General features: G+C 41.8%; 1 protein-coding gene across 1 annotated transcript in view; it reads left to right on the top strand.

Annotated features, from left to right (window-relative positions):
• The window catches only part of Rhoj (ras homolog family member J), a 111,772-nt gene that overhangs the window by 82,782 nt on the left and 3,859 nt on the right, over positions 1–25,131 (top strand). The window contains exons 2-4 of the mRNA XM_029554760.1: positions 5,577–5,635; positions 15,523–15,687; positions 17,057–17,152. Coding sequence (XP_029410620.1) covers positions 5,577–5,635; positions 15,523–15,687; positions 17,057–17,152 — 320 coding nt within the window. The remainder of the gene's footprint in view (positions 1–5,576; positions 5,636–15,522; positions 15,688–17,056; positions 17,153–25,131) is intronic.

Below are 25,131 nucleotides of genomic sequence, written 5' to 3'. Positions count from 1 at the left end.
GTCAGCATTATATAAATACCGATAAGAGCAGACCTTTCCTGAACATCCATCCCACACCCAGAACCATGACAACATCTTTCCAGGAAACTTTGTTCCCAGAATACTGTTCATTAAGAAGCACTTGCACAGTGATACCACCCCAAACTGGTAGAAGCTTTGGGATACAAGATTTTCACTTTTGTGATCTCCTTTGGTCCTCAAATGAATCTCAATTTGCCAATTTAAAAATGGAGGCTTAAGGAAGCTGTGACTTGTTCAAGGTCCTAGAATTTATTCCTAGCAAGTCCAGAGCTCCAATCAGCTCTTTGATTTAAAGTGCTTAGAGCTTAGAAAATGGCTCAACAGCAAGCAAGCCAAGTCACTGATCACAATAGACATTCCTAATGGGAAAGAGGAACAGGACCAGGGCCAAGTGATACATGGCAGTTCTGTCCTTCCCTGTTTGAATAGGACTCTGGTTATTGCAGGATAGATACCCAGACCTAAGAAAAGGGAGCCAGGCATGATGATGCATGCCTATAATTCCAGCACTCAAGAGGTAGAGGCAGGAGGATCTGGGGTTTAAGGCCATCCTCAGCTACAGAGTAAGTTGAAGGGCATTCTGGACTACATGACACCCCGTCTAAAGAGTGGGAGAAGGGGAAAGAAGAAAAATAAAAGAAAAAGGAAATGAAAAGAGGAAAAGAAAAGAAAACAAACAAAGCCCTCTGCTCGGAATCCCAGTGAATTCTCAGAAAGCCTATTGGGTTTTCCCCTCATGCCAACATGTCATGGCCTTCCTGAGTAACTTTGTTTCACACACACACATGCAGCCTGATGCGCTGGTTACAAGAGAGACTCTTGTAAGGAAGGAATTAAGGTGTTGAGGCTGGTGCAAGTGAGAGAAAGGGGTTCAAGTGCATCAAGAGACAGACAGGCACTAGAAGGACAGACTCTCCCAGAGGAATGTGTCAGCATTCGTATTTAGGAAATCGGGGCTTGTTTCTATCTTCAGAGTAACTGTTTTCTTTTTTATTTATTTATTTTTAACAACAGAAACTGCTTTCTAACAGATTTTTTTCAGAGGATTTTATAAATGGTTCCTCTGAATTTAGTAAAATGTGCACACACGTTTAGAAGGTTTGGAATAGATGCAAACATGCCCAAGTAGCCTTTGGGGAGGGCGAGGGTATTGTTTGGGGGTGTTTTTTAGTCAAGATCCTGCTGTATAGGACAGGCTAGCCTTGAACTCTTGATCCTCCTGCTTCAGCCTGCCCAGTTCTGGGATTATAAGCATGTACCAGTTTCCACTGAAATCTAATCTCTTGATTCTAGCATTGCTTTTTACAAAGGCCTACCTCCTCAAAGTGCTCCTTGGACATGGGTTACCATCTGGCCAGCTCACTCATTAATGGGTTCATAAATCTTTGACATGTACAGAGAGCCATGTGTTTAACTTTTTAAAAATTCTATTTCTTGTCAGATCTAAAAGCTAGTACTTCTTCTTCCAAAATAGGACCTTTGTGATGCTACCCCCACCACACAGCCAGCCTTCATCCTATCCACTGATTGAGCACACTAGACCTAAGTGATGTAGACAGATGGCTGTGCACTGAAGGGCACAAGGACTTCCTTTTCACTGACCTGACATTTTCACTGTTACAATTCATAAGATTTATCATGTCTTCATCACAGTGACTTCAAAAAATACTTTGAGCCTCTGAGAAAGCGACCACCTAACAAGGAAGTGGCTTTGAAGCCATTTCCTCACGTTATTCATGTCTAGACTGATGACTGGAGGGCTTATGGGTTCACAGACGGCACAGTTTTAAGATGGCTGAAATGCTGAGGGAAGGAGACTTACGTTCTGCCTGGGATATTTTCTCTCTGGGGAAAGTTAATGATGCTCAAGAGAGAAAACTTATGACCTAGCTTGCACGCCTCAAGAAATTAACCACTCCAATTCACTCCAAGGAGCAATGCGAAGTAAAGAGTTTAATGGATTTGAGGAAGATCTTCATTTTACCTACTTAATAGGTCATGGACAACTTTTCACACTTTATTGAAAGCACTGACTGAACTATTAGCAGGTCATTTGACCCACTCTCTTTAAAACCTCTCTAAGTTCAGAACCAATTCTAAAAGCTCCCAGAATAGAAGGTGATCTGGAACATTAGCTTGGCTGTGGTCTGCCTGGCAGCTTTGCAATCAGTGTCTAGCCAAGGAGGATCAAACTAAAGCCTTGTATGATCCCAAGGAACTTTGTCTCCCTGAGTGGACCCTAATGCTAGTTTCTGTCCTAAATATTCATCTACCTCATATAGCAGAATCTGTGCTTATAGGATGAGGCATGTTGGGTGTGGAGACTTTGCCCTCAAGGAGAACATAAGACAGGTTTAAACAGCTATCATTTGGAGTGAAAAGTGACCAGTAGTTCACCATTAAGAACTATGAACAAGGTAGTCAGTGGAAAAAGATAGACTGACCCTTGTCCTCAGAATGGACGAAATAACTTGTTGAATACATTTGCTCCGTGCCTATTTTGACCAGGATCGGGGCCAGATATTTCCTCATTTCATTCTCTCTCTTATGTACTCTGTGATCCCCCATTTTTATTCTACTTATTTAGGGTGGGGAACATGCCACAGCACACATGTGGAGGTCAGAGAACAACCTGCAGGAGTTGGTTCTCTCCTTCCACTATGTGGGTCCTGGTATGATCCTTATTTTTAACAGAAAAGGAACACAGTGCTCAGAGATGCTGTAACCTTCCCAAGGTCATTCAGATGGTGAACAGCAAAGACAGAATTCAAGGCAGAGCTGTCTGGGGTGAAAGACACTGCTGGGACCTCTTTATGTGAATGGTTAGCATTTGGTGGCAGCACCTTCCCTCTGTGTCATTGTGACTGACTCCTTTCTGAGTTGAGGAGCCTTGTGGGACACAGGTTGGCAAACAATAAAACATCCACTGCTAGTCAAGGATAAGAACCCAAAGTCATATCTAGTATAACCACTACATCTTTCTCTGGCAGTCCCTTAATATCCTCTAGCATAAGCAGTTATCCATTTATCTTCCTTCCAATAGAATGGGAGTATGGAACGAGAAAAAGAAACTAAAGCACCTCTCAAAGAGAGGGACAGGAGCTCTGGCCTTTCTTTTAGCATTCCTCCAGCTGGCCTGGCCTCACCTCAGGCAGTGTGTACCACTCCCAACAGCAACTCAGTGTGGCTTTCACACCAATAGCATCTTCCCCGACCCCGACATTTTGCCTTAACCCAAGGAAAATCTCTTCATTCCTTCTCTTTCCATTTTGTGAGGGAAAAGACTTTAAGATATTGACAAAGCCTTCAAAATAAAGGCCGAGTTGGGAAGCCAGAGGAACCTGGGAAATTCAAAGGCTTCCTTGGGGACTCAGCTCAAACATCTCCACCTTCTCCAACCAAATGCATGCATACTCAGCACTCAGCAGTGTCCCCATCCCTCCATGCTGTCCTGGCAGCGTATACTGTACTGCTACACTATGCTTTGTGGTTAAACCCTTGCCTCCAGGCTCTGTACAGAACTGTGATGGTCTTTCTACTTCTAACACTAAGTTCACTTCAGGATGCCCACAGGTCCCTGAAAAAGGCAAAGACAGCAGGGGAAAGAGGTGCCCAGACTCCCAGATCCTGGTTTAAACTTCTATAGTTCACACTTGGCTTAGGCCTGGTAAAACTCCCTGGAGTCCAAACTGCCAAGAAGGAAAGGGTGAGGTCTGAGAGAAGACAGGCTGGAGGGAATAACTGTTCTCTAAGAAAACAGAGAAAATAGGAGCTGGGCCTTCAAGGCTCCATTGACAAGGGTCAGAGTCATTGCTGAGGAATGCTTGCCGTACCCAGTGGGGCTACAGGGATGGCTCAGCTTCTTGTGTGAGCCCCCATAGTGACCCTGAGCCTGTAGGTCAGGGAGCAGTCTGCAGGATCCCAGGAACAGCTGCCCTGACCTACATGTCCTGGGCTCACTACAGGCAGGAAATTCCATGCTGTAATGGCTGGATTTCTTCCATTCATTCCTGATCCATGACTAGGTGACCACTTGGTCATTAAAGGAACCATTTAGGCAGATTTCAGGAACATTGGACCAGGCTCTCTTCTTCCAATGTACACGAAGAGGGAAATAAACAGGACAAAGATCTGTGACTGTCTTCTCTGGACACTTCTATTCCAGAGCCTAACTTAGGAGCAAAAGTTAAAATGCTTAAATGCACCTCCCTCTTACTCCCTCAGTCAGCATCACAATCCAGGTGAGATGGAGCTGGGCTTGGCTTGCCATTTCAAAACACATTTAGAAGCACATCTGCTGCAGTCATGTTATCAGCCTGAACATATGTGAATCTGAACAGATTAGAAAACAGTTCCCAGTGTCTGAGGTGGCAGTGTTTTTAAACAAGTACTTTTCAAAGAATGACATTAAGAAATGTTTTTGCATACATGTCATTCGTGAACTTGAAAATAAATCAAAGTAAAAATTAGTATCAAATCAGCAACTCTGAGCAGTCAACTAGAGAAGCTGGCTGACATATGTAGAAGATATGGTTCTAAAAGGTTGCTACTCAGTTAGCCTCCGTTTCCTGCCCAGCTGATAACAGAGGGAATCAAAACTTGCCTTCACGTGGTGATTGCACATTTTCTAATCAACGAGGCGAGATTTATCGTCCTCTTTTTTTTTTTTTTTTTTTTTTTTTTTTTAAAAAAAAAAAAAAAAAAAAAAAAAAAAAAAAAAAAAAAAAAAAAACCTTCCTGCATATTTGAGTCCCTATTTCCCAAAAGAGAGTCAATTTTTCAGGAAATTTAAATTTGCTCTTTCTATTCACCAAGAGAATCATATCCACCCCTCCTCTGCATTCAATCTGTTCAATCTCAGTTTCGTTTCAACTTGAGAGTTCTTCGCATTTCCAGACATGTGCAAAGTGGTTGGTATCCCTCATTACTTCTCACTTTGGATCACAATGACTTGGCAAGACAGAGAGCCTGCTGGGTAAATCTAACCGGCTACTTTCCCCTCTCCATGAGCCCTGTAGCTACATGAAACTACATACCTAAAACCACATACTCAAATAGCACCTCCTTTTACAACCAGGGTTCAAAAACCATAAGGAATTGGCCCAGTAATTTTCCTTGTGCTTTTAATCAGGTATATATTTAATTGGAAAATATTTTGAAATAAATGATAAACCTTTTTCATAATTTTGTATCCTGAAAGGTAACTCAAAACAAAGAAGATGATAACCTAGCCAGAAAAGGATCTGGCATCCATTTTCTTCAGGAGTTTGGTATTACAGAGCCCACTAAAGGTCACCAAGCAGCCTTCAGAGTGCTCTAGTAACACTGAAAATATTCATCACCATTGAGAAATTTGGACTTGGCTCAGACCATCTGCTGTCACTCCAGCTCAAGATTGCCTTTCATTTGGAAACTAAGCTGTCAACTTGGTTTAGAATATACATGGGTGAGGCATATGTTTATTCTCACTGCCCAGAGAGCTACTGGCATGAGAAATGTGAAGCCTTCTGGTTGAAGCCTGTGTTCACGAATTCTCCTTTTCTCTTCTCCCCTAGTTACTGTGACAGTGGGAGGCAAACAACACTTACTCGGACTGTATGACACCGCAGGACAGGTACATTTTTACTCTCTTGACTCATTAGGGGTTGTGGAAGGGGGTATTGAAGAATGGTCCATTTGGCTAGGCATATAGGGACTAACAGCACAGACATTTCCCATTCTGATCATTTGGGGCCCATTTTATTATCTACCTAAATGACAACCAAATGCATATTCTTAATACTTTAAAAAGCTTATAACTACAAAAGACTAAATCACTATCCAAGATATTGATAATGATTCATTCATTGGCTGGCAAACCATTAATGACTAAGAGTTTCAATTTCCTCCAACCCAAACCTAATCCACACGTAAAATTTATGAGTCTACTTTATAAATTTTAGTTTTACCCTTCTTGTGTGTTATTTTCCTTGCCCAGCCTTTATTTGCCTAATGAGCTGTGAAAGGTTCAAAGGGAGATTGGAGGGGAAGGAAGAAGGGATATAATGGATTAAGTTTTGTGAAAACAAGAGTTCTGGATCTGTTCTATAAATGAAGGTCAACCCCAAACCACTGGGCGTTGTCTCTAAATTTTCTAAAGTTCTTCTTCAAATATTCTTATTCTGCCGCAAGTGTTTCTTCATGTTGGAGAGCCCAGCCAACCAATAGCTTAAGGTCTTAAACTTGAATCCTCAAAAGTTACCCAGCATATAGCTGTACTCAGGTGATAATGCCCCATAGCTGCCTGTCCCAGCACTTCACACAGGGCTGTGGGATACTTCTGATATTATAAGTCCACAGACTAGGAGGAGGAGATGTGGTTAAGCAACTGATGACTGTGGCCTACTTTCTTGGATCCAACTTCTTACCACATGTCTTGAATCATTTATTTAGGTCAAAATCAGTGGGTTGTTCAGTCGGTCCAAATTCATACAGCTTAAGTCCTTTGCAGTGAACATTTGATTGTGGTATTTCCCACTGTGAGTTTCCTGGTAACTGTTAATACTTGTGCATTTACCCAAGCCTTTTTTTCACAACTATCTGGAGATATGTCATTTTGCTCAACTTCAAAGCTCCCTACTAGAAAATAAATAAATGGAATATCTTTGAGGTTTTCTGTGTGCTTTTGCAAGAACTACTGACAAGTGTATGTGAGACATCAAAAGCTGGTTTTGTACAGGCTGGAGCAGGGATCCTGAATTTTCTAGCATCGGATTCAATGGTCCTTCCTACAAACATTCAGTTTCTTCTCATGGACTGTTTTGACAAGCCACTGTCAGAACCAGGGACTGACAGTGACCTCCCATCAATAGCAAGAGATATAACTAGGGGGAAAAAATGTCCCATTAGGTGGTCAAAGGAGAAAATCTATTTAGCTCTTTTGATATATGGAAGTACAGCTCAGAAATTTCACCAGAAAACATCCCAGCAAATTAGATACACAGATTTGGGGGCTGGAGTTGCCAATCTGACTCAATATAATCTAGCCCACATGATCACTGGGGTGTCTCCATTCATCATAACCTCATAGTGTCTAAAGTCAAATTTTGTGAATGCAATCTTGTTTGCAAAGTTCAATGCAGCAGGGATTCTATCTCAATTCTGAAACCCCTCTGTTGCCTTCTCAGAAAGCTCTGGAAGCTGCCCTAAGAGCAATGTCCCTAGGCCTTTTTAACTTCAAATCCAATAAAAATTCTTGGAGAGTTTGGTTGTTCTTTCCCACTATTCTGCTCCTCAAATTAAAAATAGTAATAATAATACAGTATGAGCAGATGTGATCATGTCATGAAAATGCCTTTAAACTTCAAATTGAAGCAGAGTCAGGGGAGGGGGAGAAACACCCCTAACACAGCAGTAAGAAATGCTGTAAAATATGACAAATAAATCGACTCTAGCTGCTTCTTAACTTTCACTTTAATGCTTTCCACCTCTTATTAAAAGCTCCAGAGGAATACAAGGTTCACAAGAGAGCTTGAAACATAGGGGAAAGGAATCAGAACACATCTGAAGATTCCTCTGGGCCTCAGATTCCATGATTAAGAACTTTAAAAAGATAATTTCAAGAACCCCTAAAAGGACTGGAGTAATTAATCAAAAGCATTTTTATTTTTCCTGAGGGAAGAGCCAAGGGAGGGCTTTCAGCAGTGAAAGGTTGCTTTTTTTTAATGTTTTATTTATTACTTTTATTTTATGTGTATGCATGTATTGCCCGCATGTAAGGTAAGTACACCCATGTCGTGCACTGCCTGCGGAGGACAGAAGAGATTGTCGGATCCCCTGGAACTGGAGTTGTAGACTCCAGTTGTTAGCTGCCATGTGGGTGCTGGGATTCGAACCTGGGTCTTCTGCAAGAACAGTCAGTGTTCTTAACCGCTGAGCCATCTCTCCAGCCCAGTGGTGAAAGATTTTTAAATAGAGGGATGTGCTCCATTAAAGACTAATGTATCGTTCATGTTCTGGAACAGTGGTTATCAAAATTAAGCATGTGTCAGGACCACCTGTAGAGCCTGCTAAGAACCACTTATGGAGTCCCAGGCTTCTAAAGCTCCAGGATGGGTCCTAAGAATTCATACTTCTGACAAATTTCCTGAGTTGCTGCTGATCTGTACAGCATACTTTGAGGGCCTCTGCTCTAGAAGTGAATTGTCTTTAAAGTATTACCCACTGACCAGCAACATCGGTACTGCCCCAGAGCAGCTTAGAAACACAAATTCTACTTGGAGGTGGAGGTGGAGGTGGAGGTGGAGGTGGAAGGATCAGAAGTTCAAAGTCATCCTCAAAGGAAGTTCAAAGCCAACCCAGGCTACATGAGACCCTGTCTCAACAAAACAGCAAAAAGGAATGCAAGCTCTTACACCCAAGCCCCAATTCAATGAATGAAATGTTACTTTTAAAAGCCAAAGACAAGGGCTGAGGAGATGCACACTCACACCAGTAAGTATATACACACAAAAAAAATTTTTTAAAGCTCAGGTGATTTGTGTGCACACTGAGATATGCTACTCTAGAAGTTTGGTGGTTGAAGCACTGTCCCAACATTAAAAAGATTCGCCAGTTTAGATGCTAGCTGGGTGTGGTGGCCCATGCCTTTAATCCCAGCACTCTGAAGGCAGAGGCAGGTGGATCTCTGTGAGTTCGAAACCAGCCTGGTCTTCATAGCAAATTCCAGGCCAGCTGGGGCTACAGGGAGACCCTGTCTCAAAAAAAAGAAAAAGTTTTGGGTTGGGGATTTAGCTAAGTGGTAGAGCACTCGCCTAGCAAGTGCAAGGCCCTGGGTTCGGTCCTCAGCTCCGAAAAAAAAAAAATGGCTATTTCCCATTTAAGGGGCTAGAGAGATGGCTCATCGGTTAAGAGCACTGACTGCTCCTGCAGAGGACCCGGGTTCAAGTCACATGGCAACTACAAACCATCCTTAACTCCAGTTCTAGGGGAATCCGAAGCACTCTTCTGACCTCTGCGGCATTGCACGGCACGTGTGCGCTCACATACATACAGGCAATACACTCATACACATAAAATAAAAATAATAAAATATAAAAAGATTCACCAGAAAATAATCTTTAACTCATGTTTCCTGTGGGTCTACAAACTAGCCAAAAAGTCTTCACAACAAATTTTGCTAAGAACCATTGTCCCAAAAGTTCCATTCCCCATCCTCAGTAGGCTATTCCACCCCTCCTTGGCTACATTCTAATAAATGTTGCTGAAGTCACATGGCTGAGGAAGACTTATAACTCATTTAAACTTACTCATTCTGTCAATTACTAATGAGAAAAGAAACATGATCTAAAAACAAATAGATAATCCTTGAAACACACACACACATACACACACACACACACACACACACACACACACAAAGGGAAAAAAATGTCTATAAATCCAGCTATCAGATTCTATCTTGATTAAATAGATTTTCTTACATGAATAAGCCAAAGAGAAGTGCTTTTTTCTTTGTCTTGAGCTAACTGTGGGTCAGAGCTGAGGGGAAAAACTTAAGCAGCAAATGTATTCTGAAAGATCAAGTGAAAGAAACTCCTTATCGCTACCCTCAACGCCAACTGGGTACCCACTATCTTAGGGTACCAGTCTGCCTCCAGCATGGCTGCTGCTGCAAGATCAGGCTCAAAAGACTCATGCCCCTTCACGGCTCAGACCTGCATTTCTAAAGATGGTTTCTAATGAAGTCACATATGTACACTGCCGGCACATGGAAGCTGTTATTAAATATTGGCTCCCTCCCCAGGCCCCTGAGACAAACTAACGTTTGGCCTGTGAGTGGAGTCCTTTGGAGATAAAAACTCTTCAGAACTTGGGTTTGTCTGTTGGGTGGAATTCCAAACCTTAGGCTAGACAAGGAAGTAAGGGATTAACTCAGATCACCCAGCAAACAATAGGGCCAATCCTCCAGTTTAGTCTATTTAGGTCAGGCCCACTCATCCCTTATAGCACATGCCCCCTTGTCAGACATTGCTCAGTCTCTGAAAGTGGCTCCCAGAGCTTGGTTCTCTGGCTCAGCTAAAGGGAGTCCAAGCTCTTCACGATGTCCACTATGCTGGCTGGCTTGTTCGTGGCTTGTTTAGAGTGCATCATGGGAGATCAAATGGAAAGCAGGATGCTTCTAGTGAAAAGTCTTCAGCAAAGTCTGAGCACTCACCGCTGGGGAACACCAGAATGGGAAAGGGGTTTCCCAGGCCAAAGCTCAGAGCCAGGTATCCTTCCAGACTAGAGTGGAACAGCCACAGTGGTGAAGCATCTTGACCTCCCTTTCAGTGGCTCTTCACCCAGACAAGTGATAAGAGCAAAGCCAATCAGATTGTGGTATCTCGGGCTAAGTTCTAGGGAAGATATATCTCAGGCCAAGCACTGGCAGAAGTGGCAGTCAGCAGCACTGCCAGGGAGGAACAAACTTCCTGTCAGGAGCCAGGAGCAGCCTACTGTCAGCCTAACCAGGCACCAGTTTCTCAGCAAGATGAGCCTCTGAATCCCCTGCACATGAGCCCCCAAGACTTGGGGCTGCCTGCATGTTATGTGAGCACAAGATGGTGTCTGTCACTGACAAACCACAGCCCACAGAAGCTCAGCTTCCACCAGTGACTGTGGGAACAGAAAAGCTTCACTTACCCGGGACTGCAGGGTACACATCTTCACCAGGATCTGATATCTAAAGCTCCTGTTTCCCATAAGGGCTGAAAAAACATGTGAACAGGCAGGAGGTAAGTACAGCTGGGGCTCATTACTGGCAACCTTGAGTCCACTTGGATGCGCACAGACCTTCCTCTTTGCTATTGGCTAAGCCAATGGGGCCATCTGGAGCACAGGGTCTGGCACCAACACTCTATGGAAAGTTTGCCTAAAACCTCAGAACAAATGTATTCCCTCAAGTAAGAACCAAATTTTCTCATCCCATGCATCTCAGTGTGGTTTCTAGGAGTATGTAGTTTGGAGAATTAAGAAGCCTACCCACAGTCAAAGTAACCTAAGGATCCAGACTTACCTCTTATGAAAAATGGAAATAAAGGACATTGACCAAGAGATATTACAGCTGACATGTTTATCATAATGTGGACCTTAATATCAAATGCCTGTGGTTACTAGTTTGGGACTATAAAATAAACTAGTAGATGCTGGAAAAAAAAAAGAGATACAATCAGGGTCTACAAACATTTGGATCTCATTACCACTCAGTTCAGAAAAGTTAATTTCAGAGTCAGCCCATTTAGGGTAGGGAATCGATTGGGCTCCAAAAACTGCAGCTGTTGCTGACATTAGATGAAGGATAGACTCTTTTGCTCCATCATTAAAGTGCTTACTATGTTCAAAACATCATTCCAAGGCGTCTACAGACATGAAAACATTGTATTCTCACAACACCCATGGGAGCCCAGCACTATTTTTTATTCATTTTATTTTATGTGTATGAGTGTTATGCCTGCATGTGTGTAAGTGCACCCATGTCATGCAATGTCCACAGAGGACAGAAGAGGGCATTGGATCCCCTAGAGTTCCAGACAGTTGTTAGCTAACATGTGGGTGCTGGGATTCAAACCCAGGTCTTCTGCAAGAACAGCCAGTGCTCTTAACCACTGAGCCATCCATCTCTCCAGCCCTGAGCCCAGCACTTTACATTTTACAGAAAGAACATACCCCAAACCACCCCAAAGTAGTAAGTAGTCACAGAAAGGGATTTGGGGTATGAACCCAGAGAATTTGTCTCCACCCATCATGCTCTTGGGCACAATCCTGAGCTCCCACCCTACCATGTTTTCCAAGATAAACTTGAGTCCTGGGAGAATATGAAAATAGGACTAGGGCTGGAAAACCTGGAGCAAGTTTCACAAAGCATAAAAGCAAGGGAAGCAGAATTCCATTCCCAATTTCTTGTGAATCTGAGACCCACGGTGGGGGCACACACAGCAGTTCTGCATACTACTCCAAGCGCAACCCCTGAACAGCAGGCACAGCATTACTGACAACTTTCTAGAAATGCAAATCCTAGATTTCCTCTCCATACCTGCCACTGACTGCTGTGTAAGGCAGTCCCCCCATGATTCAAATATTGTAATGCTGATCTGATAGTTTCACGACTCCACCTCCACCACCCTTCTTCATGTAGCAGCTGTTCCTGGACATATTTAGGGCTCAACTGTTTGACCAATCTGCTGTTGAGCCTTTCTCAGAATTTATAAAATAAACACCCATAGTGCCCCACCCGACTACCTGCAAACTGAACCCTCTCTTGCCTTTGGATGGCAAGTACTCAGAAGCCTACCCTGTCCCAAGCCCCTTTTTGTTCACTTTAGCCCTCCAAATCCTTGTCTAGTGGCTCACAGATTAAAACACTGTCTCTTCAAGAAGCACACAAACATTTGATTTACAAAGTTAATCTCAACACTAGAAGAAGCCTCAGTGCCAGCAGAACCACTCAACCATTCCTCAGGGCCACTTGACCTCATCTTCACTAGTGATCAGACAGCCTAAAGTCAAAGTGTGCTCCACCATAAAAACCATCCAAGTCATCAGCCGGTATTGACTTCAAAGCCCCAACCTCCTTGCACATCCCAGCCCCCAGTCCCAAGGGACACTTCCTTTTTATTCATTCTGGACCCCCACCGTGCTTCCTAGCCATAGCCAAGGGTGGTGAGCCTCTGCCAGCGTGGTGTAAGCTGCCTTTGAAAGTATTTTTGCTCTGTAGTTCTGTTGAAACTGACCATGGGGAAAAGGAACAAGAACCTTGGTTCTGAAACTTGAACTGTACCAGGACCACATGGAGGACTGATTGTGGTACATGGGGCTCAGATACCCCCAGGGCTAAGTTTCAGGCACCTAAGGATGTGCATCCTAACAAGCTCTCAAGTGATGCTGGTACTGCTGGTCTGGGGACCATACTTTGGAAACCACCACAGTAACTCAGATCTAAAAAACTTTCTAGCCTTGACATTATATTTTTCCAATTCCATCAGATTCTTTTATCTTACCAGAGTAGCTAACAAAAGGGCAAGAGAAACTTCACCTGTCTCAGTTTACACACTTGGAATTGTTGAGTGGATTTTCATTTTCCTACTCTAACTTGATTGCCCAATCCTCAGTCACCTTATATAGTTCATAACACGTCCTTAATAGTGCTAGTGTCTGGTGAGCAGTCAATCATTTAAATTGAATTACACAGCAAGACTAAGGTTTCTACAGAAAAGAAAAATGTGGAGCACCCTGAAACACCAATCCTTCTGCTGGAGGCCTGAGCTACCTTGCCAGGAGGGCAAATGATTAGAAACACATTTCTCTCACACCTTCCTGCCCACAGTCAGGTCAGCAAATGATGGTTTACCTGACTTTGCCAACATCTGAGCGGCATTTATTCGATAGCTACTGGGTCAAGAACCAAACATTATTCTTTCTGACTACCAGTTATTTGCCTAAAACTACCTTGCCTAGTTCCGATGTTAATCGGAATTGTTTTGTTTGGGTTTGAGACACTGAGGTTTTAAACATGCAGTGTCTGCTGCCATCTTGTGGCAATTCGAAGCCCATGCCAGGTACCAAATAGACAATACACCTTGCAGGCTAACATTGCGCAGATCTACCCTAATTCCTAAACAGTCAAGTTTAAGACAATGCTTTATCTATCATTTGAAATCATAAGATGCAGCAATAGCGTGGTTACAATTAAGAGCTGGGTCTGGATGCACACTAAATACTTCCTCTTAGTATCCGATAACTTAGTGGCAGTGGTCCATGATGGACCTAAAATTTAACTTCCTCTTCTATGAAGTGAGGATGCTGATGGGATCATCTTTCTAGTGCCATTAAGAGGATTCCAAGCTATAATGAATGTACTTCTTGAAACAATGCCCAGTCCTTGGTAATGAGCCCTGGGCACGAGCTCTATTGATGGTAAATATGATGGTACTACATGCAAATCAGTTGTTCTCAACCCCAGACCCACTCAGATCTATCAAGACAGGATTCCTAGATATCTAGGCCCATGCTCCAGAGATCATGATTTTATCTGTCTAATAAAAGGGAGGGTATGGGGCAGTTTTTCATTGAGAGGACACTATAAACCCCACTCCTTAGAGTAAGCAAAATATTGTTCAGGGACTATTTGCTATGATATGAACAGAATATAAGTGGGGGATGAGAAAAGAAATCAACCTAATCCCTGATCCATTTATGACAATCCAGGTGGGATGATGAAGTGACAGATGATAGGCAGTGTTGTGAACGTTATAGATGATAGCCTGGGGTTGCTTCACTTTTAAATCTTGGCAGGTGTCAGGATATTTTAAAGGCTCTCCATGTGATTCTAATGAAAGCCACTGTAGTAAATGTCCACAGAAAAGCAGGTTTCTTATTTGGAGGTCAACAGACCTGATCTTGTGGAAGTTTTCTATAGGTAATCACAGTTACTCTGGTTAAGATGGTAACAACCATGTGTTCTACATTTGCATATATGTACTCAGAACTTATGCATGTGTATAATGCACTGTGTATGCATGTATGAGTGTAATGTGTGGTGTTGTATGTGACAAATACATAACGGGTATATTTACACATATGTTACTATCAGCTATATGCTACTAAATTCTACTGAAATATATAACTTTTAATTGAAAGATCTGAAAATTCCTCAGCACTTAAACAACTGACATTTTATTTACCTGATCACACTATGGCACTGAGGTAAATTTAAGAACAGATACCAAATTCTTGGTTCTAAACCTCCACTCAACATATTTCTTCAAAAAAAAATGTAGGTTCCAATTTGGCAACAACTCTTTGCTTTGTGTTTTAGTTAGCTTTATATTAAATTTGAAAACAGTTTTTAATTAAGACAAGATCAGTGGGCCAATTGCCTGCTAACTTAAATCCATGTTCCAGATCACACAATCCAGTGTCATAGGAGAGCTGCAATAATCTTTGTTAATTATGTTCTTTACATGGATGAATTTCTGAAGACACAGAAGCAGAAGAGAGTAGTTTTTATCAGGGACAAGAAGGGGCAGGAAGTGGGGAGACACTGGTCAAGAGCAGAGTTACCATTAGATTGGATGGATAATTCTAGAAAGCAACTATGCTCAACATGAGGACTATACTCAACAGTAGTGATGTGGTATTCCAGAAATGTTCTGATGAAGTAGATTTCAGGTACTGTCATCATTAAAAAGAATAGCTAGTGGGAGGAGATGGGTATACTAACTCCCTTGACCGTGTGTGGCATGATGGTATGCACCTAAAACTAATCTACAATTTTAGAATGAAAAATGACTTTATGGTATGTAAATTATATCTCAATAAAGTTGTTTAAATTTTTTAAAGTCGATCCGATATGTGGGCAATATGTAATCTCTGTGCATAATAAAAGGTGTGGATCACCAGCTGCTGTGGTGGAATCATCCCTGTATCACTCACTCCCAAGAACCAGGCAGACTCTCCTCAAACTCTCCTCTGCTCTTCCTGCAGGAGGACTACAACCAACTGAGGCCACTCTCCTACCCCAACACCGATGTCTTTCTGATCTGTTTCTCTGTTGTAAATCCTGCCTCTTACCACAATGTTCAGGAGGAGTGGGTCCCGGAGCTGAAGGACTGCATGCCTCATGTGCCTTACGTCCTCATAGGGACCCAGGTTAAAATTCGGGCAATGGCAGGGTGGGCTGGGCTGCAAGAAAAGTGAACACTGTATTCTACCAACCTTTATGGAAGAGTTTAGACTTATGGCATCCATGAAGAGATGTTCAAGGCATGCAAGAATATTTAGTTGAAAAAGTCAGAGAGCTATTTAATAGGAAGCAGAATGTTTTGGTATGGCCTTTAAAATTAATCTCTCAAGGGGACTAGAGATATGGCTCAGCAAAGAGCACTGGCTGCTGTTTCAAAGTAACTGGGTTGGGATCCCAGCACACACATGCTGGCTAACAACCCTCTGTAACTCTAGTTCCAGGGAGCCAATGCCCTCTTGTGGCCTCTAAGGGTATTGCATGTGCATGGTGCACAACATACATGCAGGCAAAACACTCATACATGTAAAAAAATAAAGATAAGTTTTTAAATCTCTCCAATTTTTTAATAAAAAAATTAATTTTAAAAACAGTTAATAAAGAGTATTAATTGCATATATTAGCTGATACTCTTAAAGCTAAGATTCACAATTGTTTTAATACAGCAAAAATAGGTGTGAGGGTCAAAATGACCCTAGCAGTCAGAATGAGTGTATGATGACAGGCTCCTTAATGACACTCTGTGTGTTTTCTTTAATCCCTTGGTCATTCAAATCTTAGAAAAGAAGTTAAAATATACATACAAGATCTATATACCTGAATTGTCAAGGTCTTCTAAAGTGTTTGGGAGCTAATCAAATTCCGTATTTGAATGTCCATCAATAATCCAGTTGCACAAATGAGTTGAGGACTGTCCCAACTATTCATAACTTAAATGGACTTAGTTCTTTGCTTTTTTTAAAGCCTGCATTACTGTTCTGAAGACAGGGCCATGTCATTGCAGGGGTTTATGGTGATCTGTTTCCTGTGTAGCATCTTTCTGGTTCTCATTTTGCTTTCTACTTGACAAAGACAAGTTTTAAAACCATAAATTAAAGTGTTTCCTAAAGACCATATGGACAGATGCAGGATATAGTTTATAAAGACAAGGTAGAACTTGTTTATCCACACTGCAGAGTATAATTCATGTGTCTGCCCCGTCAGTGAGGTCTAGAAACAATGATAAAATTTCAAAATACCAGACAGCACAGGCTCATTGGAGGAAGTCAGAGTTACTGCTTTGAAGAAAAAAGTATAAAAAGATACCATGGTGTATCCATGTACAAAGAAATCACATTGCACTTTCAGACATAACATGGGCATTTGTATTGCTTTCTCAAGAACATCTAACAACATCAAAGATGTTTGGGGGAAAAAATACTCTATTATGTCTCAGTTTAAAATAACTGGTAAGTTCTGAAAAGGAAAATGAGTTTAATGCATATATCTTTTTGCCAGATTGATCTCCGAGACGATCCCAAAACTTTGGCACGTCTCCTGTACATGAAGGAGAAGCCCCTCACTTATGAGCATGGCGTGAAGCTGGCTAAAGCGGTACGATCACATATGAATTGAGTTTTCAGTACACACTTAAGGGTCTGGTGTCTGCTTTGGAATGGGTGAGCTACCTAGGGTTTTGCTTTAAACTGCAATTTGTTTAGAATCCTTGCATCCAATTTCTCCCCTTGTTCTAGAAGGGCTAGAAGAGGCCATTTGGCGAGCATGCCTGTCAGCAGGCACCATCTGTTTTTTATTAAGAAACTTTGTGAGTTTAACCAGCTGAAGCACTTACCATTTTGATTTAGCAACCTCTAGAACATCTACTTAATAGCATGAATTAAGGGAAGTCATTAGATGTATATTTACAAGCCTCCCTGTTTATTATCAGTGTAACTCATCTATATGACCCCACACAAGGTATTTTGTGATTTTTCTTGAGAGAAAGTTAGATTAAAATTTGGCAGGGTTAGACTTGTCCAATATTTCTCTGCATATAACGAACAGCCACTTAGTCTGGACTGTGTTACAAAGACCATATGGAGAAATAACATACACAGAAGAATAAGGGGTCGAGGACTCAAAGTGGCTGCTGGACAGTGAACTCAACTGGCTCAGAGCTATAACTATTTCATAGGCCATTCTTCATTTTTAAAAGTTTGACGTATACAATGATCCTGTTGGAAAAGCACTTCAAAAAGTGTTTCCCAGACACCAAATTTTTGCCTCCCCATTGCCACTAAGGCATGTGCAAAGCAGCCACTAGACACAAGCAAATAGAAGTTCTTGCTGCAAGAAGAGACTTATCCATCACATTTCCATAATTTCAATCCACTTCCTACTTAATTGGGTCACCAATCCATTAACCCAAGCAGAAGATTTTAAATTGTTATGTTTTACTTTCTAAGGAACTAACCCTGCAAAATGCATGCCCCTAGGCACTTAGTGACCCTCTAGGAAGCCTGTCAAGAATAACATTAACTACAAATTCCTCCTTAGGGGAAAAATAAAGTATGTGTTTCTCTTATTAAAACTTGTTCAGAGGCACCAAAGGCAATAAGACGCCTTCACTAGAAATGAGTTAAGCAGGATGCTTCTTATGGACATAATGCATAAGAATGTCACACAAATGCTTGAACTCTCCCACTATTTCTCCCACAGTCCTGTCAATGCAGCACCAGGCATTCACAGATCTACACTGAGCGCTGTTCAGATGAGGAAATAGTCTTGGGGAGGCAAGCATGTTTGACTCACAGAATTTGTCCTAACAGTCAGAAATTCTAATCCTGCTTTGTGGGCGTCACCACCAGGGCACCCAACCATCATGCACACTGTCTCTTCTGCGACCATGTTTGTGTCCCCTGGGAAGTGAGTACCGTGTCTGCGGGTTTTTCCACAGTTCTCCAACATTGAGCCTTAGATGTTCTCATTGACATGCACAAATGCACAATCCTTGAGCAGCTGTATGTGATTCCTAGCAGGAGGTCCCCACTGTTTTCTACAATAGCTTTGCTGCCGCCCCCCCCCCATGTTCCTTGCCTCTGAGGCTGTCCTCTCCACCCCCACCTTCATCCTGTCACCTGTCTCACTGCCCATTTGGGAAGTTGTTTTTCTCCCTCTGATAATGAGTCTTTCCAAAGCCTCCCATCTCCGTTCAGATTTATTTTAGGAACGATGGCTGAGCTCACTACTTTGTGGTCTTTTGCCAGTTTCTCCTAGCAACTGCTCTCTGATACACAGAGAATCATGTTTAGCTTATGAAATCCAATTTAAAAGAAAACCAAGTGAGATTTTTAACTTGTTTCATCACAATTCATGTAATTATAGAGATGCTTTAAGCTTCTCTCCTCTTTGACTCCCCTGTCAAGTACTTTATGATAATAGCTAGCATTTACGCAGTGTTTATCGTGGGTGTTTTGCAGGCTTCGTCTTAATTAATCCTCACAGCACCCCCTCCGGTGTGTGAATTATCATCACCACTTGCCTAGAGGAAACTGAGGCTCAGAAAGGTGAAATTCGCACAGCTGGAAAGTCGCAGAGCTAGGAGATGAAGCCTTCTAGATTCTGAAAACAAACTCTCAGCTTGGGGCTCCTTCTTCATAGACTGATGCCTATCTTAATGTGCGAAGCTCCCACCGACCCTAAATGCTTTGCAAATTCAGAGTTTTCATATCTGATTCTTTTCGTTTGCTTGTTTCATTTTCCAAAACATTTCTTATCTAGCTTTAGTTTTTGGTCTCCAAGGGCATTTTACATTTAAAGAATATGTCCATAGGGCTGGAGAGTTGGCTCAGTCGTTAAGAGCATTGGCTGCTCTTGAGAAGGACCTGGATTTGATTCCCAGCACCCACATGGTGGCTAAAAACCATCTGTAATTCCAGTTCCAGGAAAATCCAACACTCTCTTCTGACCTCCATGGGCGTTGCACAACATGGGTGCACTTACATGCATGTAGGCATGCATACACATAAAAAATAATAATTTTTTAAAAAGAATTTGTCCATAGAGTAATTCTTTACATTCCAAAGTCAGTCACATTTACATAAATATGTTGCATTAATTTATAATATATATTCCTTATTATCTCTTGCTTTATCCTCCCTCTTATTTTTTGAGTGTATGTGTGTCTCGTGTATACACATGTATGTGGGTATGAGTGTGCATGCACATGTACACACACACAGGCCAGAAGAGGACATTGGGTGTTCTGCTTTTTCACTCTCTGCCTTATTTCTTTGAAATGGGGTCTCTCACTGAGGCTGGAGCTAGGCTGGTTGCAGCAAACCCAAGCCATCCTCCTGTCTCCATGCCCCATAGTGCTCAACTATAGGTGCTTTTTATGTAGACGCTGGAGATTTGAACTCCGGGCCTCATGCTTGAAGCAAGTGCTCTTACCTACTGAGCCATTTCCCCAGAACCTCCCTCTTCTTCTAATTGTTACATTTTTTAAACCATACCCTCTACACTTTATATATATATATATATATATATATATCCACACTATTAGTTTTATTCAGTGATAACTAATTAAACATCTGTCTGTGTGCCCGGCACACTGCTGCATGCTCCACTGAGCTCTAAGTTGATTCTTCATTCATTTTCTTTCTCAGTTTTTTCCGGTACAGCCTAAGAAAATTGGTAACTGGTGGGTCAAATTTCACCCACAAATATTTTGATCAGCCCACTTTAATGTACTTGAATGGCCAACATTTAACATTATGAAAACCTTCATAAATATATATATTTTTCTAGCTTTCTGGAAATGCTAGGCCAACGTTTTCTTATCAATTGAAGCTTTACAATAGTCTTTTACATGTGGGATATGTGGTTCAGTTTTCCATAATCCCCATCAGTCCATGTTACCCCTTACTCAAGTGCTGTGCTCACATCATCTCTCCTTGGGTTGACCATCTATCTCTGTTGGGTAGTTTTGACAGAATCAGCAGCAAATCCATTCAACCCAGAGCACTCTTCCTTCTTCAATAAATTGACCAGGGACTGAGATGAACTTTCTCTTATAATACATTCAGTCCTTTTCCCTTTTCTTCGATCTCTGTTTGTCCTAAGTACCTCTCCTGAGTCTCAAGTGAGGAATAAAGATCTTTGTCCTGGGAGCTGAAAGATAGCTTAGCAGTTAAGTATACTGGCTGCTCTTGCAGAAGATCTGATCAGTTCCCAGCATACACATTTCAGCTAACAACCATCCTTAACTCCAGTTCAAGGGGATTTGATGCCTCTGTGGGCATTATACACACGTGGTGCATTATATCCAGGCCAAACATTTATACACATAAAGTAAAAATAAATCAAAAAGATTTTTTGAATTTTTTATTTTTAAAATTTTATTTATTATCTTTATTTTATGTGTATGTGTGTACTGCCTGCATGTAGGTAAGTGCACCCGTGTCATGCAATGCCCATGGAGGACAGAAGAGGCTGTCAGATCCCCTGGAACTGGAGTTACAGACAGTTGTTAGCTGCCATGTGGGTGCTGGGATTTGAACCCGGGTCTTCTGCAAGAACAACCAGTGTTCTTAACCACTGAGCCATCTCTCCAGTCCCTGAATTTTATTGAATTTTTATGCATTTCATATAATACAACTTGATCATATTTAGACCCCCCCTCCCCTATCTGTACCCACCAGGCCCTGGAATGATTTCATGCATTCTACACACATGTTAGGGCCTATGGAGTCAAGTTTGTGTGCCCAAATCTGCCCTGAACCATTTCTTTAGACAGCAGCAGAGTTCCACCAACCTCTTCTCTCTGTCTGAAAAATGCCCTATCTTCTTTTCCTTCTCCCACCACCCTAAGGCCACAGCTCTTAGCACCTTGGCTCCTTAGCTTTACTCTTTCAGCCCCCGGTTCTTTCCATTCGCTAGGGAAATCACTTTCAGCAAGAGCAGAGTGTTTCTAGCTCCAGCTCAAGATATGGACAAATCCTCATCTCTGCCACTTCCTGCCAGTTTCCTGATCTGTAAGATGAGATGATGATAAACTTACCTCCTTAAGTTGCTATGGTGATGAAACAAGTTACAGTACCACAAGTCTGGCTCAGCAAATTATCCTTGTTAACCATGGATACCCCTCAACATACTAGAGCCAGGAAAATATTTGCCCCTGTTCCTTCTAGTTACTTTTTATGTTAGACAAGGTCTCATGTATCCCAGGCTGCCTTAAGTTCTATAGGTACCCAAGGATGATCTTGACCCTCTGATCCTCCTGCCTCTACCTCCTAAATGTTGATATTATAGACCTGTGCCACCATGCCAAGTTTTATGCAGAGCTGGGCACCAAAACCAGAGCTTTGCTCCTGTTAAGCAAGCATGCTACCAACTAAGCTACATCCCCAGATCCCTTCCAGTCACTTCCTAACTGATCCTATAGTGTAGCAGTCAGAACAAGGAAGAAGTACTTGCTTACAATTTTGCTTGATTAATCCTCACAGGTTTCTTTTTATTTCTTCTCGACAGATCATATAGTTCTGTACCTCTGAGGCACATTTTCTAGCTTTGGAAACAATACACTTTAACTATTGTGAAATTATCAGAAAAGCATTCTGTTTATAGTCTCAATCTCTTGTTTTTTTTTAATTTTTTTTTCTTGAAAATATGTCCGTTTGCTAAAGCATGCTCCTGATGGCTCTCAAGGATACCTAAATAAGGAGTCTCCAAATCCTGAGCTCCTGCAGATGGATTCTCAATATTTGGCTGAGTAGGTCATTTTGCTCCAGAAACCTGAAGGGGTTGCTGCTGTAAGCAAGAAGAACCATGTTTCCTTGATACGATTTTCCATTTCAGTCTTTGGCAACACAAATGACTTTTTCATCACTAGCTCTAACATGTTTAAGCCTTTTCCCTGAGCCAGGATGAATCCTCTTCTCTGACCCTCACCCTCAAAGCATGCAGAACACGGTAACAATAATCACCTCACAACTGGGTTATTTTTCCCACACATATTTCCCAAATCACGCCCAAAAGCTGTTGGCTACTTTTCCTGGAACTATCAGCACACCATAATGTTATGTTAACCTCATTACACAACAATGCCTCTATAGACTGCTTCATTATCTCGCCCAGCATCAGAACAAGGAGAGGCAAGTTTGGGCTCCTCCTGCTTCATCAGAGGCACTTTGCAACTCTGACAATGTTGTCTGTTGGCAGCATTCTGCCATTCTGCAGGAAGAAGCAAGACTTACCCCATTCATCTTTCAGGACCCAAGTGTGAATGCACAGAGCTCAGCCAATTCTCCTGGAATTTTCAGAATCAGTCCAGGCTTTGGAATCATTAGTGGGAAGGTCGTCCAAACACAGCGGTCTATAGCACTTTCTAGGTATTTCTTTCAACACAATTGACAAGCGCCATCATGTTACAAGCTAGAGGTCATTCAGTTGGTCTACTCATTCAATTAGTGTGCTGTTCACATGTGGATGTGTCAAGCATGGATACAATCCCCAAAGGCAGCAGATGATATTTCATATCATTGTTAGAAAAAAATTCTTCCACTCCTGTGTCTTCTCTCTCATATCCTGTTTTTAATAGTCTGAAGTGATTTCCCAATCTAAAGGCCAAGCCGTGGACAAAAAAAAAAAAATCCATAAACTAAGTTTTCAACATTTTCTGATGGTTTCAATTCCCTCCTTTGGGTCTTTTCCACTGGCTTATACAAAGCCATTCTTGTCAGAAAAGGCAACATGCACAAAAAACTGCATACAGGCTGGAGAGGTGGCTCAGCAGTTAAGAGCACTGGCTGCTCTTACAGAAGACCCAGGTTTGATTCCCAGCACCCACATGGTAGCTAACAACTATCTGTAACTCCAGTTCCAAGGGATCTTATACTCTCTTCTGGCCTCCGGAACACTGCACACCTGGGTGCACTTACCTACATGCAGGCAAAACACTCATACATATAAAATAAAAATAAATAAATTTGGAGGAATTGGGAAGGATGTTTCTAGACCCAACCAAAGCAACTTTATTTTATACTGAACTATTTCATTGTTAACCTGGACAACTTCTTGCTGGGCTAAGTGATAAGCACTCATGATAACCCTCATGGAACAAGAAAATCAACATACCTCAAGGTCTAGGGAAATGGTTCATCAGGTAAGAGATCTTGCTGCAAAACATAAGGACCTGAGTACAAATCTCCAGCACCCACCTAAAAGCTAGGTATGGCCACTTGTACCAGTAGCCCAGGGCTGGGGGGACAAAGATAGGCAGATCCCAGGAGCTCACTGGCCAGCCAGTCTAAGCCAAAACAACAAGCTCCGGGTTCGGAGAGAAGCAACATGGCAGACGGTCCTGGAAGGATGCCTGATCTCCTCTGGCTTCCATGCACACACCACACAGTGAATATATAAATAAATAAATAAATAAATAAATAAATAAATAAATAAATAAATAAATAATCAATCAATCAATAAATAAATAAAAATAAATAATCAATCTTTTAAAAAGGAACTCACTTCAAGAGACACAGATTTGAAGTCTAATTATTTCACTTTCTGGTTGATGCCCTAAAAACAATTCATTTTACCTTAATGGGACTGTTCCTGCTGTAGTCTAAGTGAAACCACAAACTTTTCATTAGTCTATGTATTATAAACTGCCTGGTTACACCGAGCACATCCTACATCTCTGTCCTGATTGATGCACAAAACAATATTTTACATTGGTATATGGTAAATAAAACTCTAAATCTCCAACTCCCTTGGAAAAAATTAGAAACATGAGCAATCATGGCCCAGCATTTCCTCATGGAAGCCGAGCAATCACCCATTCTATCAGGGACATGTGAGTCACAGTCCACTTCTCCCTGTCCCCCACCAGCTCTGAGGACTCATCTTTCGGAGCTACTGGCTGTAATATACATGTGCCTCTGCTGCCCTGTGTTAGCCATTCATCTTCTACGATTCCAGGTTCAATATCCGGCCAACCTCCTCTGAGTCTGCTTTATTATTTTCAAAGTTAGTTTCATAATGGAAAAAATAATAATAAAAATGTTTCTCCAGATGTCCTTAATGTGGAACAGCCCACAGCATATTGTTGGCTCATATGAGCTTATGATAAGTGAACACCCAGGCCTCCTCCATTGAAACTGATGGCCAAGCACTGTCTCCATGGCCTGTGATTTTCTTAACGAGAATCTACAGTTTCTGGCCTGGATTTCTGTTTTTGTGGGGATTTTGTGATCACTTAAACACACAGAATGTACTGAGAAGAGTTACTCTGTCAGTACATGTCCTTTATGATTTTTATTTTTTAATGTTTTCATTTTTGTTCTTCAAAATAAATTAAAACGGAATAATACCAACCAGGTATTACCTCCTGAGAGAGCCATAGTAATCAAGAATGATCTCAGGGCCCTACCACCCCTGCTTTCCATCTGCTCTTCAGGCCAAGGTAATACTGTGCCTTATTACAGACAGAAGCTAGTCCATTTGCACATCACTGCCACTTCCTACATGTACATGAAAGGAGGAAATAGCATCGGGCGGCCCTCCTCTTCACAGAGTATACTCGATCAATATAT

The sequence above is a fragment of the Nannospalax galili genome, unplaced genomic scaffold, assembly GCF_000622305.1.
Source record: "Nannospalax galili isolate Female #2095 unplaced genomic scaffold, S.galili_v1.0 scaffold144, whole genome shotgun sequence".
In the NCBI taxonomy this organism is placed as follows: Eukaryota; Metazoa; Chordata; class Mammalia; order Rodentia; family Spalacidae; genus Nannospalax; species Nannospalax galili.
The sequence above is the reverse complement of the archived record's forward strand: the minus strand, read 5'-3'. Positions and strand labels throughout refer to the sequence as shown.